The sequence below is a fragment of the Panthera pardus genome, unplaced genomic scaffold, assembly GCF_024362965.1.
Source record: "Panthera pardus isolate Hobbes unplaced genomic scaffold, ASM2436296v1 HiC_scaffold_12, whole genome shotgun sequence".
NCBI classification, from domain to species: domain Eukaryota; kingdom Metazoa; phylum Chordata; class Mammalia; order Carnivora; family Felidae; genus Panthera; species Panthera pardus.
In genome coordinates, this window is record NW_026526677.1 from 71,057,141 (window position 1) to 71,075,084 (window position 17,944).

At 39.1% G+C, this 17,944-nt stretch overlaps 1 protein-coding gene across 4 annotated transcripts in view; it reads right to left on the reverse strand.

The window, feature by feature from the left end:
* Positions 1–17,944, reverse strand: part of GRM5 (glutamate metabotropic receptor 5) — a 528,255-nt gene that overhangs the window by 93,322 nt on the left and 416,989 nt on the right. For all 4 annotated transcript variants that reach the window (XM_053900181.1, XM_053900183.1, XM_053900180.1 and 1 more), the window contains exon 5: positions 8,173–8,419. In XM_053900181.1, coding sequence (XP_053756156.1) covers positions 8,173–8,419 — 247 coding nt within the window. The remainder of the gene's footprint in view (positions 1–8,172; positions 8,420–17,944) is intronic.

Below are 17,944 nucleotides of genomic sequence, written 5' to 3' on the forward strand. Positions count from 1 at the left end.
TGGATTTCAAGTTATATTACAAAGCTATAGTGATCAAAATGGTATGGTACTAGCACAAAGATAGACACATAGGTCAACAGAACAGAATAGAAAACCCAGAAATAAGCCCACAACTATATGGTTAATTAATCTTTGACAAAGAAGGAAAGAATATTCAATGGGAAAAAGACAGTCTGTTCAACAAATGGTGTTGGGAAAACTGGACAGCTACATGCAAAAGAAAGAAAGATGAACCAGAACCACTTTATTATAGAAAACACAAAAATAAATTAAAAATTTATTAAAGGCCTAAATGTAAGATCTGAAACCATAAAAATCGTAGAAGAGAACATAGTCAATAACCTCTTTGACATCAACCATAGCAACTTTTTTCTAGATATGTCTCATGAGGCAAGGGAAACAACTCTGGGATTTAATCAAAATGAAAAGCTTCTGCACAGTGAAGAAAACCATTAACAAAACTAAAAGGCAACCTTCAGAATGGGAAGATATTTGCCAATGACATATCTGACAAAGGGTTACTATCCAAAATCTATAAAGAACTTATAAAACTCAACACCCCCCAAAATAAATAATCCAATTAAAAATGGGCAGAAGACATGAACAGACATTTCTCCAAAAAAGACATGCAGATGGCCAACAGGCACATGAAAAGATGTTCATCATCACTTACTATCAAGGAAGTGTAAGTCAAAACTACAAAGACATATCACTTCATACCTGTCAAAGTAGCTAAAATCAACACAAGAAACAACAGGTATTGGTGAAGATGTGGAGAAAAGGGAACCCTCTTGCACTGTTGGTGGGAATGCAAACTGGTGTAGCTGCTGTGTAAAAGAGTATGGAGGTCCCTCAAATGTTTAAAAATAGAGCTACCCTACAATCCAGTAATCACACTACTGAGTATTTGCGCAAAGAATACAAAAACACCAATTCAAAGGGATACATGCACCCCTACGTTTATAGCATTGTTACTTACAACAGCTAAGATATGGAAGCAGCCCATGTGTCAATCATGTGATGAATGGACAAATAAGATAATTTCTTATTAAATAATAAGAAGAATAATAAGAATTCCATTCATCAAATAATACTATATATAATACTAATATATTAACTATATATGTATATATAATGGAATATTACTCAGCCATCAAAAGAATGAAATCTTGCCATTTGCAATGAGCTAAAGAGTATAATGATATGCAAAATATGACAGAGAAAGACAAATACCACATGATTTCACTCATATGTGGAATTTGAGAAACAAAAAAAAAAAAAAAAAAAAAAAACCCACCAAAGAGGAAAATAAAGGGAGAGAGGGAGAGATAAATCAAGAAACAGACTCTCAGTTGTAGAGAACTGATGGTAACCAGGGGGGAAGTGGATGGGAGGATGGGTCCTTGATCCTTGTTGGGGATCAAGGAGTGCACTTGGGATGAGCACTGGGTGATGTATGAAATTGTTGAATCATTATATTGTACATCTGAAAATAATATAACACTGTATGTTAACTAACTGGAATTAAAATAAAAAACAAAATAAAATAAGTGTGAAAATAGCTTCTAAAGCACTGTAAAAATGCTAGAAGATAGGAGTACCTTGTGAGTTCTCAGCCTTTATTAGCTATTGTTCTCATTTTGAGTATGGGGATAGAGATGTAAAGAGGCAAAATTAATGTGATTATTTACAAGGTTTTTCTTGTATGTAAGAACATTTCCAGAGAAGCATTTTTGAAATAATTTTCTAGTGTCAGGACAGTGGATAAACAATACCATCACTTTATTGGCTCATGTAGATGTAAACTGTGGGTATGTCTTAGGTATATAGTGTCTTCACATAGTACCCTATGTGTTTTCCTCCTAGGACTTAAATGATTGGCAGATGGGCTCTTACACGTGATCCCTTCATCCTTTCATGCTCAGCTTATTTTAGCTATCTGCAAATTGACATGGATGGGAAACTTTCTAGCTTTTGGATTCCAGTGACAGATTGACATACTCAGACCAATGCTCAGTAAGGAAATGTTCAGAACAAATATGAAATCAGTCTGTTTGGATGTACATTGTAAAATAATACCGTTCTGTTTTTACTCCCAATCACAATTCTTTTTTACTGTAGTGTCTTTTTCAGAATTTTAATTCAATCTTAAATTTTGTTCACTGTTTAGTAGCTTAAGGATTATCCTAAAGTGTTTTATCTGAAGTAAGCAACAATTTTGAGTAACTGTCGAAAGTCCACTTCTAAACCCAAAGTACCAATCTATAGAATACAAAACTGAGTCCTAAACCGTTCCACTCGGTCACATTTGTCCAGTGGCTACTAAGAATGCAGTGAGTTGAGATATTAGAAAATAGAGCACTAAGGTTAAAAAAGAAACTCCTGGGGCGCCTGGGTGGCTCAGTCGGTTTGGCGTCCGACTTCGGCTCAGGTCATGATCTCACCGTTCGTGAGTTCGAGCCCCGCGTCGGGCTCTGTGCTGACAGCTCAGAGCCTGGAGCCTGCTTCAGATCTGTGTCTCCCTCTCTCTCTGCTCCTACCCTGTTCATGCTCTGTCTCTCTCTGTCTCAAAAATAAATAAAAACATTAAAAATTAAAAAAAAAAAGAAACTCCTATATTATGTCACTGACTACTTCAAATATATGGGCTTCTGAGACTTCAAAAGGTACTCCCTGTGAGCAAATACTCTGTGAGCCTTTGGACATTCTAGGCTTGGAAAAATAAAGAATTATCGGTGTCAGGAAGCTTCTTTCTTTGCTGCTACTGATTTGAAGAGATATGAGGGTTTCATTGCTCACCCCATTTGAGGCATCAACCCATTCCTACCAATTCTTAGCTCTGATAAGGTCTAGTACACACTTTTCATTTTACAGATAATGGAACCAAAGCTTGGTGAGGTTGTTGAGTGGTACCAGACTGCAGAGTATACAAGTGGCAGAGCAAACCTAAACAGCCTTTAGACTTCCAGTCTGCTGTTCTTCTCCATTAGAATGTGCCATAACTATTTGATAGAGCAAAGAATCAACCCTCGTTGCTTCCCTTTCACAAAAATCTGTTTTATGTAGGAGAATGGTAAACCATGAAGAGATCCAGTTTTTGAAAAATAAATATGAAAACTGCATAGAATGGAAAATGTTATATTTGACAGGGAAGTGACTTCAAGAAAAGTTAAACCTTAAATTTGGTTCAAACCTGTCAACCTGTTTTAACTATGTTAGAGAGAATGAATCCTCCCCATGCAATTATTAGCCTCCAGATTTCTGGTAATTATTTCTTATCTGTAAGACAAACACAGATATATTATCATTAGTAGTTGTAGTGATGAAAATATAACATTACTGTAAAAATCTTTGCTAGCAGTATATTAGAAAAAAATTAGGTAAAAATAATTCTCCATGAAAAAAATTGTTTTTGCCTTCACTTATCAATTGATATGAATTCTTTCAATTTTCAGAGATAGGATATAGATTTTATTCTCCATCAAAAGTGAGAGAAGAATTAATTAGCTAAGAATTGAAACACATAATAGCTTTCTGCAATTGTTTCCCATTATTTCATTCCCTCTCTTTCTCCCTGTCTTGCTCTCTTGCTGTCTTTCACTGAGCCTCTTGGTTTCTACATCTCTGTGCTCCTGAAACCTCTTTCTCATCACTGTGTGTGATGGGTGTGGTCTGTCTTCTGCAATATCTCTCTTCTTTCTCCTTTCTCTCTGCCTTCCCTCATCTCTCTTCCTTAACTGACCACAATTTACAGTTGAAATATACTGACATTTTATTTTTATTTTTAAATATTTTTTGAGAGAGAGAGAGAGAGAGAGAGAACACATGTACACAAGCAGGCAAGCAGGTAAGGGGCAGAGAGAGGGAGACACAGAATCCAAAGCAGACTCCAGGCTCCAAACTATCAGCACAGAGCCCGACATCATGACCTGAGCTGAAGTCAGATGCTTAACCGACTGAGCCACCAGGCGCCCCACTAACATTTTAAAAAATGAATTTTATATAGCATTCAAAAACAAAATAAAACATGAAATGTGTTCTAACCAAAAAGAAAAAAAAAGTCCTATCAAAGCCCTAAGTAGAAACTAGAGGCAGGCAGGGTTCAGTTTAACAGAAATAAAGAACTTTCTAAGCAGTTATAAGTCCCTGAAAATTGGAGCAGTCTTCCTTCCTCAGAAGATAGTGAGGTATTGTTTACCCAAGAGGCTGAAGCAAGGTTGTCAGGGGAACTGCAACATTGTAAGGGGAACTGACTGTACAGAATATTAGATGTCTGTAGCTCCTCAGATCAGCTCAGTATATAATTCTAAGGTGTGTGTTTTTTAAAAGTTTAATTCTTAGAAATGTGATAAATTGTCTGTTGGTTAACAAAATGGACACTCCATACACAAGTCCATGCAACAAAGTGATTATAATGATCTGTGAATTTGGGGTTGGATTGTCAGAGATTAAACAGAGACCACAGGGTTGCTTTGACCAAATCCTTTAATAAATAATAATGAGATCTTTTTTCAGGATATACATAAAACCATTTCACATGTAACATAAAGAAAATGGAGGGGGTGTAAATTAAGTTACATTCTTCTCATTTGAATTTAATGATTGTGCCTGGCAATTGTATATTGTCCTTGCTCTGTTACTAACTGACTGCATGGGAATGGGCATGCCTCTTCCTTTCTCTGAGACTGTTTTTTCACCCCAGAGAGAGTTAGGAAGTTGAAACAAATCATCTCTATGGACCCTCCGTGGACAGAGCCACATATTAAGAACCATTGTGCAAACCAGCTCAGTATCTTCAAATTTCTAGTGTTCTAGTCTTTTTTTTTCTTTGTCACATCTGTCCATGTGTTATTCTTTTCTTACCTTTTGGATTAATCAAAAATTTTAAAGTCGTCTTCTGTTGGTTTTTTAGCTATTCCTCTTGCTAAGGGATTAAATATGCACTCTATTTATCTTATTCTACTTAAAGTTAATGTTGTGTCACTTAATGTAGATAAGAAACTTGCCATTGTATAATTCTATACCCCCTTTCTTTATGCCATGTTGCCAAATACTTTACACAGCCATGCTTATAAATATCACAATATATTGTTAAAATTTTTGCTTTAAATAGTCAGTTGTACTTAGTCTGATGTTGACTCCATGTTTCCTCTGCCCATTTATGTTCAGTCCCAGGCAGTGGCAAGTCCTCATAAACCTTAGTTCTCAATGGTCTCCATATAAGGGTCAGAAGACTTTGGCTGTAAAGGTACAGTTAATATTTCAGGCTTTGTGAGATGGTCTCTGTTGAAACTACTCAACGCTTCCAGTGTAGTGTGAAAGCAGCCATAGACATTATCTAAATAAGTGAGGCTGACTGTATTCCAATAAAACCTGATTTACAAAAATAGACAGCAGACTCAATTTGGCCTGAAGACCACAGTTTGCTGACCTGTGATCTATACCATTGGTGGTAAGTAGTCCAGGTCTGTATTTCTTATCTATAATTCTGAAAACCTTAGAGCTCTGAAAATTATGTTATTTTATAACTCACTTGGCAACAAAACATTACCCAATCTGAACTCATCTGGTGATAGAACTTGACCTGCACTGTAATGGGGCTATTTATAGCCTATGTATCATACTTTGTGTGAATATTTGTATGTTTTGCTACATATAGCCTATGTATCACACTTTGTGTGAATATTTGTGTGTTTTGCTACAGAAATATTAATATGTTAATTAAAGCCTGCTCCACAGCATGCTGGTGGTACTATATGATTATGTTACCTTTTATAAATCTAAAAATCCTGAATTCTGTAACATACCTGGTCCCAAAGATTTCATTAAAGAATTGTGGACTAATAGTAGTCTGATTAGCTGTGAGGTTTAGAAGCAGTGGTTGAAGTGAATTCTACAGTAGTTTGCCAGAGTGAGCTACCTGTCTCTGCTTTCTTTGTTTAGGATCTTCCTCTTGTGACTCTGGCATTTTAGGGGACTGCCTAGTCACCCCCAGGGCTCCTCTGGTTCATTTCTCAGTTTGGAATGTCTTTGATCCAACAGAGCCATAACTTTTACTCCACAGAAATAACAACAGAATGTCTCCCCATACATTTCTCAAAAAACAGTGGGTTTTAAATTTTGATCCTGGTTGATTAATTGGCAGGCTACTGTGTAATGCTAGGAATGAAGTCCGGGAGACTGAATTTGAATCTTGAGCTATCATGTATTAGACTGTATCTTTGGGGAAGTAATTTAATCTTTGTAAGCTTCACTTTGTGAGCCTGGAGTGGGAAAAGAGAATGATAACATTACCTCATAGGATTAAAATGTAGAGGACTTAGCTAAGTGTTTGGCTCAGAACACATGTTCAGTTAATATTAGTTTAGTTATTTTGTAAATAGAACTGGATTAATTGGAAAAATAAAAAGTTAGAAACCATCCTCCTGAATCTGGCTCATGCCCTCAGAGTCCAATTCAGATTTATTTATTAATGAGTTACTGTAATACCAAACCTTTATAATTTTGTAACTCTGGAATCTCTAAACAATTGTGAATTCTTGGAAATTGTTTGCAAAATTTTATGTATATTGTAATTTAGAGAACATCTATAAATTTCATTTGAGTCTTAACAGAGATTCGTGTTCTAAAAAAGGATAAGAACCAATGTCATAAGTGTACCCTATTGCAGAAAATTTGGAGGATTATGAATGAGACAGTGATGTTCTGTCTGATCCATTAAGCTTTTCCATTGGAATAGAGCTGAGACATTTCTTCACTATCTGCTTTGTGGAACTGGCTTGGGTACATGCCTTGAAAACTCTGAATATTGGAGCTGTAGTCATCAAAGTTGAGGAACAAGTCCTAAGCTGATGTTGGTGTGATTGGTATGCTCATAAGAATAGTAAATACATGTGCAGATATCAGGGACTAGCCCTTGACCTGAGGCTACAGACTGAGCTCATTGGTTGACCTGCCCTATGAAGCCTTACAACAAACGTGAAGTTTTCTTTGGCCCTAATAGAATGCTTGTATTCCCTACTCCCCATGGATATACTGAATAGCCAAAAAGAAGAAAACTATATATGAAAAGTCAGCTTTTCTTGGCAAAGCGCCTGCTTGGAACAATATTCTTCAAGCCTCTAGAATGGAGAAAATATATAGCTTGGCTCTTGGCTGCATGATTTGGAACTAACTGTCACTTCGAAGCTCAGCTTATGAGATGGTAACAGCTGCAGTCAGGGACAAGCTCCAGCTCACCTCAGTAATGTGGAAACAAGCTAGAACCAAGGTGGCTGTTACATGTGTGGGCACATGGGGTGTGAGTCATGGAGTCATGAAACCTTCTCTTGGCAGGATCAGCTGCAGAGTGTAAAGACACCATGTCAAGCATAAACTGTTGCTGGAAGAATACTTGGGATTTTACAGTGGGAGACCAGAGGACCCTGACTGTGCCAATGTAAGGCAGAGTGAAGACCTCGCCCTGCTACAACTCTGAATATCATTTTAACAACATTATCCCTCATGGATTAAAAGTCTCATGTGTACAGTCACTTAAGGATTTTGAGTCTGAGATAGATGTGAATAGTGGTAAGTTCTAGGTACCTAATGACTTCTCTGGAGGCTGACCTATAATTAACAGTAAGTTCATATTTCTCAGGCTCCTCTATAAATAATGAAAGGTAGAATTTCAGAGGAAAAGGCAATTTAGTCCTCGAGAAAGGAGAAAGTCCTCCAGCTACAGGATAATAAAATAAAATGACTTATAACTTACTATAGGTACAGCAAACAATGTAACAGCACCTCAGCCCCATTTCTGAATTACCACAAATGGAACCATTCATGTTTCAGAAGAGTTCTATGACCCCAAAAGAGAGCAGAATACAGAGAATAACAGAAAACACGTACAGAGAAACCACAGGGCTGGCTTTTGATTTGCTACAATAACATGAGGCTCCTGTCTCTAAGTGCAGGTCTCTGAAATATGGTTCCAAGAGTCTGTTGTCAGCATCAGTAATGTACCTGGCTACAGAAAATGGGGCTTCCCCTCTCTATCTTTCATCACTTTCTGGTGTCAGAACTGGCCAAATATGACCAGTAAGCTGAGATAACTACAAAAGACAGAAACAGACACCTTAGGATCAAGAGATGATTGTTCAGGTGCTATTGTCTAGAAGAGAATCAGAACAGTACCTTCCTGGAGAGTCTCCATTCTCATCAAATAGGATCATATCTCCAGAAACCCCAGTAAAATTGGTTTTCATCAGGGAGTCCAAAAGTTTCCGTCCATCAATTGGCTTCATTGCATCACAGAGGCCTGCATAGCCTGGACAGAGGGACATCTGCATGTTGTGGAGCCCATAGGCCATGGAATAGATAGCATTGATCACAAATCCCATTTTGGAATCTTGAACGTGATGTGTTCTCAGAGTCAGAGAACCTGTTGAGAAACAAATTATGGATTAACTATGAGATTTAATTCTGCTATAGCTATATCCATGGATTCTGAATAACTTGAGCATTCACTGAGCAATTTATCAGAGTTAGAACCAGAGTAAATACAAAGACAGAGGTCCCAAATTCGTATGTCTAATAATTATCTTCTATTTCCAGTTTTTTCCCCCCAAAAAACCTTGAAGAAAGACCCAAATCCCCAACAGTACCAAGATTCACTTCCTCTATTACCAATCCTGGAGATGGATGCAGGAAAGCACTGTATTTCTGTATCATAAACTTATTTTAAGGACAGATTAATCTCCTTCATACTCAGTTATGATAATATTACCTCCTTGGTTTAGAAATCCACAACAAATCTCCAGCTTCCAAACCAGTAAGTCATAGCTAAACAAACTATATTTTCTACCATCTTGTCTCAACTTACCTGCTTGGATTTATCATGCACCCCTTGCAACCTCAAAGCATATGCTCTCCATAAACTGGCCTATTTGGAAATTCTAAAATATAACATTTATACTCCATTAATCAATTAATTGTTAGAGTCTGAAAATAAAAAAAATGGTAGACGATCTAGGGACAAAACAATGATAAATTGGGCATGGATTTGGCACTTAAGAAGAACTTGTTCAATAATAGAGATAAATTATGTAACCACAGCAAAAGGTGGAAGGTGATAAATTTGTAACACATGTCGAGTTACCCTTCCAATGGACAGCTCTTGGAAAAGTTTCATTAAAGAACTAACATTTGTTATAGGTTATTGATGCAGTATGGAATGAGTGTCTGTTACTTATGACTGCTCAGAACTTGCTGGGAGCGAGGGACATACGTGGCACAAGATAAACCTGATGCTTGCCCTAGAGTCAAGAAGGCACGTGAGCATCTCAGCAAGCCACTGCAGTGTGGTTTGGTAAGTCCTGAGGCAGGACTGAGTCAGGAGGGGCATCAGACCCAGAGACTCACTGAGGCTGAGCATTATGGCTGAGTATCAGCTGGATGAAGAGTGGAGGGAAGTGTGTTTGAAGTTTCATAGATGAGATAGAGTGTGCTGTGTTTGGGAAACTTTAAGAAGGTTGGAATGTCCAGAACATGATATGGGAGATGAGAGAATGGGGAGAGGTAGAGAAGTAGAGGAGGGAAGGGCTGCTTAAACCACATTGAGATTGGTGTACTTTATGAGGTACATTATCTTAAGATCACTGGGATCCCTTGCAGTGTTTAGGTAGGGGCATGATCAGATTTCTATTTTAGGAAGACTGATCTGGCTACAGCATGGAGAAAGATTAAAAGGGCTACAGGAGTGGAGCCAGAAAGACCTATGAAGAAGTGATGCAATGATCCCCATGATAGCTGAAGGTGGCCTTGCCTAGGTAGAGGCCATGGTTATGGGCAGAAGTGTTCAGGAGGCAGAATCTACTACCAGGGCTGGTAACTGAAGAATGGGGAAGATTGAGGCACATAGGGAGAACATGGAAAGAAGGCAAAAGTGACAGCTGAAATAAAGACAGAGCTTGTCATTTGGGAAAAAAGTTTTCTGTAAGAGAGATAGAAAGGAATTTTCTAAAGGTAGCATGATTTTTCATGACTTTTTAAACTGTAGAGGCATATTACCCCCTTCTTGATTGCTGGCCCAAATGCTGATATTTTCCCTGAGCAGAGAAACCAAGAAAACAGCACAACTCATCCTGACATAAGTTTAAGATGAGGAATCCCGTTTCCATTTAAGGACTAAGCACTGGACCCAGGCTTAGTAATCAATTCTCATAATTTTCTTCTCTACATAGGCTCGCTTCATACTTCCCCACCCCTGCCGACCCCCCTCAACTCTAAACTCCATGCTACTAGGTATTAAGTCAAATATTTCTGGGTCGCTTTTCCCTCCTCTTTCCTTCATACCTTCTCAACTCTTATTTTTTCTACCGTTAATAATTAAACTACTTCATACCAATCTACTTCTACCGGGTTTTTTGTTTTTTTTGTTTTTTTTTTTTTACTTAAAAAAGATTTTATTTTATTATTTTTTAAATTTTTTCAATATATGAAGTTTATTGTCAAATTGGTTTCCATACAACACCCAGTGCTCATCCCAAAAGGTGCCCTCCTCAATACCCATCACCCACTCTCCCCTCCCTCCCACCCCCCATCAACCCTCAGTTTGTTCTCAGTTTTTAAGAGTCTCTTATGCTTTGGCTCTCTCCCACTCTAACCTCCTTTTTTTTTCCTTCCCCTCCCCCATGGGTTTCTGTTAAGTTTCTCAAGATCCACCTAAGAGTGAAAACATATGGTATCTGTCTTTTTCTGTATGGCTTATTTCACTTAGCATCACACTCTCCAGTTCCATCCACGTTGCTACAAAGGGCCATATTTCATTCTTTCTCATTGCCACGTAGTACTCCATTGTGTATATAAACCACAATTTATTTATCCATTCATCAGTTGATGGACATTTAGGCTCTTTCCATAATTTGGCTATTGTTGAACATGCTGCTATAAACATTGGGGTACAAGTGCCCCTATGCATCAGTACTCCTGTATCCCTTGGGTAAATTCCTAGCAGTGCTATTGCTGGGTCATAGGGTAGGTCTATTTTTAATTTTCTGAGGAACCTCCACACTGCTTTCCAGAGTGGCTGCACCAATTTGCATTCACAACAACAGTGCAAGAGGGTTCCCGTTTCTCCACATCCTCTCCAGCATCTATAGTCTCCTGATTTGTTCATTTTGGCCACTCTGACTGGCGTGAGGTGATATCTGAGTGTGGTTTTGATTTGCATTTCCCTGATGAGGAGCGATGTTGAGCACCTTTTCATGTGCCTGTTGGCCATCCGGATGTCTTCTTTAGAGAAGTGTCTATTCATGTTTTCTGCCCATTTCTTCACTGGGTTATTTGTTTTTTGGGTGTGAAGTTTGGTGAGCTCTTTATAGATTTTGGATACTAGCCCTTTGTCCGATATGTCATTTGCAAATATCTTTTCCCATTCCGTTGGTTGCCTTTTAGTTTTGTTGGTTGTTCTACTGGGTTTAATATACATCGCCTTCTTCCAGATTATAACAATAGTCTTTAAACTGTTTTTATTTTCTATCTTTGCCCTTCCTCCCCTACTCCAGCCAATTTTAAACCCAACAGCCATAGAAATTCCCTTAAAATGTAGATCAGATCACGACACTCCTCTGATCAAACTTTTCAGTGGCATTTATTACTGAAAATAAAAGCCACAGTCCTTGCAATGACTTTCAGAGACATACAAGAACTTGACTCATGGCATCCTACCCCTCATGCTTCTGACTCCATCTCCTAACACTCTTGATTTGAATTATTCCTCTCTAGCCACACTCACCTCCTTGCTGATTCTCAAATATTCAGGTGTGCCCCTGCCTCTGGGCCCTTGTATTTGCTGTTCCTTCTACCCAGAAGGCTCTGCCACAGAGGTCTTCAGAACCTGCTCCCTCCTAAGTGCAGGTCTTTGTTCAAATATCATCCTCTCTGTGAGACCTTGGGACACCCTGGCTACATCTCATCTCTGTCCCACTCTCCACACATACTCCCGGTGGGTCTCCTTTCCCAACAGTAGTTTTCTCCTTACCACTATCTAAAATATTATGTATTTGCCTTGTTTATCGCCTAAAACATCTACCCATTAAAATGTAACCTCTGTGAAGCCAGGGATTTTTTTGCCTGTTTCCTTTACTACTCAGTGCTTAGAATAGTGCCTAGCACAGAGTGGGACCTCAAAAAATATTTGTTGAGTAAATTAAAGAACTGTCCCTTCTAACTCTCCTTTCTATTTTCTTTTCCTTCCTGACCCTACCAACACTATTTCTATCCATTCTCAAAGGCTCCAAGAGGACTTCCTTCATGAAGACAGCCATGATTATAGATACTAAAATTAACCTTGCTTTTTCAAACTTCCTACCACTTTCTCTATACCTATCTCAGGCACCCTGCACAACATACTATAGAAATGTGGGCATACTTAGGGGGAGGAGAATTTGGAACATCCGGTCCCCACGTCAGTCCATCTCCTACCTTCCTCTATTTAACTCCCTAAATGGATGTGTCTTACTCACACATCAGCTCAGCCTCCTAACCCTTATCGGAGGTCAGCAATAGTTGCTTTTGTGGCTACTAGATAGGTGGTGGTTTGAGTCTCATTTTGTTTTTTCCTCTTATGAGCAGGAGAGGGAGATGTAAATTCTTGCTTTATGTCTTACTAGCTCTGTGACTTGGGCAAGTTACTTAAATTCTCTAAGATTCAGTTTAATCACCTGTTAAATGGCGACAAGTCATAAATACCTTGCACAGAGGCTGGCACAAGATAGATGCTTCATAAATAGTAACTGTACCAAAATGTAAATCATAAAGCCCTTTAGCCACCATGTTTTGTGGTCATCACTTTGGAAAACAAAAGCAAGCCAAAGGTCTGGCCTAATATGATGCTCAGTAGAGCTCTCAGGCAGTCATGTTTCAGGTTTCCTTCCTGATTTTTCTTTCTGCCTTGTCTACAATAGACAGCAACTGGCACAAAGGCAACATTTGAGGCTTATTCATTTGTAAATCAAATGACAGTGCTTAGGGCATGGTTACTGAACTGTTTGTTGAACTGAATGGGGGCAAGAATGAAAATTTGCATTTGTTTGGCACTTTTCAAAATAATTTTTGCGTGTATCAGTGATGTGCATCAATACCTGTATTCACACTGCAGAGATAAAGAAACTGAGGTGTAGACAATTTAAGTAGATTTTCCAAGGCTTACGTGGATATAAAAATCAAAAATAGACAAGAATTTCTAACACTAAGATCGGTGCCCTTTTTGCTATACTATATTGCTTTCTCTAGAAATACCCCCTGCACGATATTACTGTATCACCTTTAAAAAGTATTCTACTTAAGAGATAAAGTGAGGGAAAACAAACTGGTAACAAGATTGAATCCTTCCTGGAAAGTGCTATGTTTCTGTTCCTTCCAATAATGTCGGCTAATGCTGCCCAAAATCTGGGCCCAGCAGTGCACAAAAGGAGCTGACCAAAAAAAAGCAGGAGCTCAGAAACCAAAGGACTCATGTGTCTGTGCACAGTCTGTTGTATCATTTGTTGTTACTGAGCATCTTCAAACACCTGACCTACGTGGGCAGCATTAGGCTCTTACAGAAGTTCCTGGTAACTATTTTCCCTTGTCACCCAAACTACCAGAAACTGCAAATTCAAAAAACAAACAAAACCTGCAGAAGAAAACCAATGTAAATTTAACCTTTGTAATATCTCCTTAAGTCCGTTTGATGAGGAATTTTTAAAGAAGGATATCTTAATCTGTTTTAGCATTCAGGATGCAACAAGGGGGCAATTAAGAGAAATTCACATTTAAATTCTGCCTACACCACCTCACCTACATACCAGCCTTTCCCTCCATCAGAAGCAGCAGCTCCAGGCTAAGTTATCACCTTTAGGTAACTGAGAGAGCTCTTTTGAAATGTGTGACAACAAAATAAATACTTTAAAAATGCTTCAATTTCATAAAACTCAAGGAGGTTTAGGAGCTGTTTCCTTCCACTGTAGAGGAAGAAACTAAGGAAATCAAGATGACCCATCAGTAGCTGGCAAGCCTAGCTTTTTGCGCACAGGGTAGTGGTAGCTGTATTTAAAAGCAATTAACGCAATAGCTTTAGTATTTGTATATGGGGGTGCGAATTTGGTTAATTAGGTAATTCTCCTGCCTCTTACCTCCTCAGGCTTAGATCTCTGTCTATCTCTACCTGTTCCCTAACTCTACACACATCAGAAGGGGGTGAAATCCGCAAAATACCTTACTTTGTGTTAGAGAGTATACGTCAACTACTAACAATAGCAGAGCATAAAGAATGGGAGTACAGATTCTGGAACCAGGCAGCAGGTTAGGATCACAGCGGTGCCATGTACTAGCTGTGTGACTTTGGCCTAGGTCATTAACCTCTCTGTGCCTGAAAAAAAAATGGGTTTAATAATAATATCTAAGCAATTGATTTATACAGGGATTAGCTGAGTTTATATTTATAAAGCACTTGATAAAGTAAAATGGTTTATGTTACTTGGCCCCTGATCCAAGTTCTGTTACAAATGATCTGGCTTGTTTCTTCATATGCAGAATATAAAGATCTGGAAGATGTATGTTCACAAGTAGAGGCATTTGCCAGAGCAAATGTGCCTAGTGTGTTTTTGAGGAATAACAAGAAAGGCCAGAATTGTGAGTAAGGTTAAGACAAGGAGGGTAATGAGATAAGGGATGCCTAGTATAGGACTTTGGAGTGCTTTTATCAGAGATGTCACGATATCCTTTTCATTTTAAAAAATTTATTTTGAGGATGAAGATTGAATGAGGGTGGGAAAACCGAGGGAGTGTGGAAATAGGAAGCTAACAGAAGATGGTGCCTTAGTTTAGGATAGGATTCTAAGTATATTTTGGAAGCAGGGAGAATAGGATGTGTTAATGGGTTGGATGTGAGGTATTAAGAAAAAAGAAGAATCACGGATTAGTCCAGGTTTTCATTTTAAGCAACTTGATGGTTTAGTGTACATTTGAGGTGTGAGAAATAGGTTGGTGGGGATGGGGAATCAAAAGTGCTGTGCCACGCATTGAACGGGGAGATCAGTCAGTGGCCGATGTGACCGACCAGGCAACAGACACTGGTGGCTTAGATGAGGGTGAGAAGCATTCAGATTCAGGACACATGTTGAAAACAGAACTGACATGACCAGATGACAGACTGGATCTATCTCAGGTATCAGACTCCTTTTTGAGTTCCTGGTGCTGCACTATTTTATCAGCTGTACAGTGTTTCCTTGTGTGGATATGGCATGATTTATTTTTTATTAGTTCCAGAATGTCTTATAATTTCTTGCTTGGGTTACTGCAATAGCCTCCTAACAGATCTTACTGCCTCTAATCTTGTTCTGCTGGAATCTATATATTCCCAGTGTAGATATATAGAGTGGTCTTTCTAAAGCACAAAACTGATTTTATTAGTCTCCTTTTAAAACCATTCAGTTGATAACCAAATTATACTCCAAATACCTTGTCCCAACTTTCCAGACCTTTCTTTTCTGCCCTTGATTTACCCCTCAATTCTGATCCATGATACTGTATAATACCACATATTCGAAACTTCTTGTAGTCACATTGTAAACTCTTCTCCCTTGTATCCGGGCCTCTGTGCATTTCGCTCTATATATGTGGAACATACTCTCTTGCAGATTCTCTATTTATTATTTTGTGTGTGTCTAAGACTCACGTCTTCTCAGAAATTGGTCGTGACCCTCCTCCAGTTTAGAATTAAGGTTTTGCTCTATTCGCCCACAGCACTGATCACCCTATACACAAGTTGCCTATTTGCCTATGTCTTTGGTCTAGACTTAAAGCTCTGCTTTGTCCTCTTGTAGCACTGGTGGTGACCTTTGGCTGGTTTCTAGTACACTGTGGACTCCTCAATGACAGAGATTCTGTGTCATTCATACAGGTAGCCCCTGTGCCTAGCACAGCCCCTGACATATAATTGGTACTAGTAATATATCTTAGGTACATGAATGTGGCCTGATGAATGACAGGATGTCACCAAATACCAGGTCTGGTCTCCAGATTGTCAAATCAGTTTACAAGAGCAGTCATTCCTTTGTAGAATAACGATAAACAAAACTAATACTGCCAGTTTATAAACGGATCTGCCAGGTGGACCAAACAATCCCCTTAAGCAATCTCATGGGCTTTCACCACCTAATAAAACTACTTGAGAAAATTCTGGTCCAGTCAAGATGGAATAAGCCCTCTCCACCCTATTTCTCCCACTGAATGCTGCTAAAAACCCTGGACAGAATGACTGGAACAGTTTTCAGAGGATTTTGAAAAGTAAATGGTAACAGGTGGGTTGGGGGAGGAAACCAGAATTTAAAACACCACTGAAGCATGCGTGAGATTCTTGGATCTTTTCCCTCCAGTATCTCCAGGCTTGGGTGCAAAGGTAGCCCCAAAACATGGAGCTGTGGGCTAATCTGAGGTGTGGGCAGAGGGATCGCCAAGAGAAGTCCTCTATTTCTGGTCTGAAGAGTGGAAGGGGGCTCGCTATGAGTCAGAGAGAGTGGAGGAAATTCTATTTTTGTTTTGGTCTGTGTGAGCCCCAGGCAGCCCTGCAGAGGTAGTGGGGCAAGCTGCTGTACTTTAAGGTGGGAGCCCTTCTCCATGACCAAAGGAACTGTGTCTCAAGAGTGTGGGGAAATGCTTTTTTCATTTCTCCTAGCCTCTCCCCCAAATGGTGGCTTCCGTGGTAATCTAGTCAAAGGGACAAAGGTGAAAGACAGAGGTAGACACCAAAGCTGCACATTTCTACCCACAGGATCAGGACGGAGATGAGAGAGAGCTGAAAAATGTCAGGGAAACTGGGAAGGGGGGAGCTCAAGAAAGTGATCCTACAAAGTCAAATATGAACTCCTGGCACCAGGCGCATAAGCAATAAGCTCTGAGAAAACTGCAGAGGCTTTGAAAACTGGGCTGACAGTAGAACCGCAGCCTAGAGACGGTGGGCACCAACTTGCAGCCTGACGCTGACCAGGCTGATTTCTTGTTTTGTTTTGTTAATCACCCTTCTATCTAAGATAACATCATATTTGAAGTGTCCAGAATCATGAGATGACACCCGGGGTCAGGGGACTATCTATGATCATGTGTGAGAGCAGTAAGGGTCCCAACCACCTTTTTGCTGATCTTCTGTCTACATTTTCAAACTCCTTACTTTCTGTTGGTTGACACAGCCTTTCTTTAGATGTCTTAATAGAACTCAGAGTTCTATTCAATTCCTTTGTTCTTGCTGCTTAGGCCCTAGAGAGAAATTCTAGTTCTTAGTTAATTTATTCATTGACTCATTCAGAGATTAATTAGGTTATTGATTAAACAGACATTTATTGAACCCATACTGTATGTCAGACACTGTGATGGATGCTGGTGATACAAGTGACGCAGTATCTCTCTCCTCAGAAACACTCAGCATGTAACCCATGGGCTCAGTGAAAGAAATTTGGGAGACCCAAGAAGTTTGACCTTATTAGGAAAATTTTAAAGTCCTGAGTGCACACAATGAAACAGCTCATTTTATCTAGACTTCTTTTCATACCCAGTAAGCGTTAGGAAAGAGAGGGCATGTTAATTAGTTGGCTTGTTAATGCACAAAAGAACTGGACTTTAGTCAACAGTATTTACTTTGTTTAAGGATTATTTTTTACGGTCCACTATTGGCCAGCCCAATGCAGGCATGAGGATTTGTGCCAACCCAAACTTGCAAGCTGCTCTCAGGCTCCATTTGCCTCACAGCAGCCTGGAGAGAAGAAATGGAAGCAAGGAAGAGAGGCTGGTCCCTTTTTATTTTATTTTTTTCAAAACTGGATCACTGATTTAGAACACTTAACATTCAATCCTAATTTTACTACTGTTTAATCAAATGAGAAGATTCTAAAAGGATTAGCAGAAACTGAAATCCTTCAATCTGTGATTA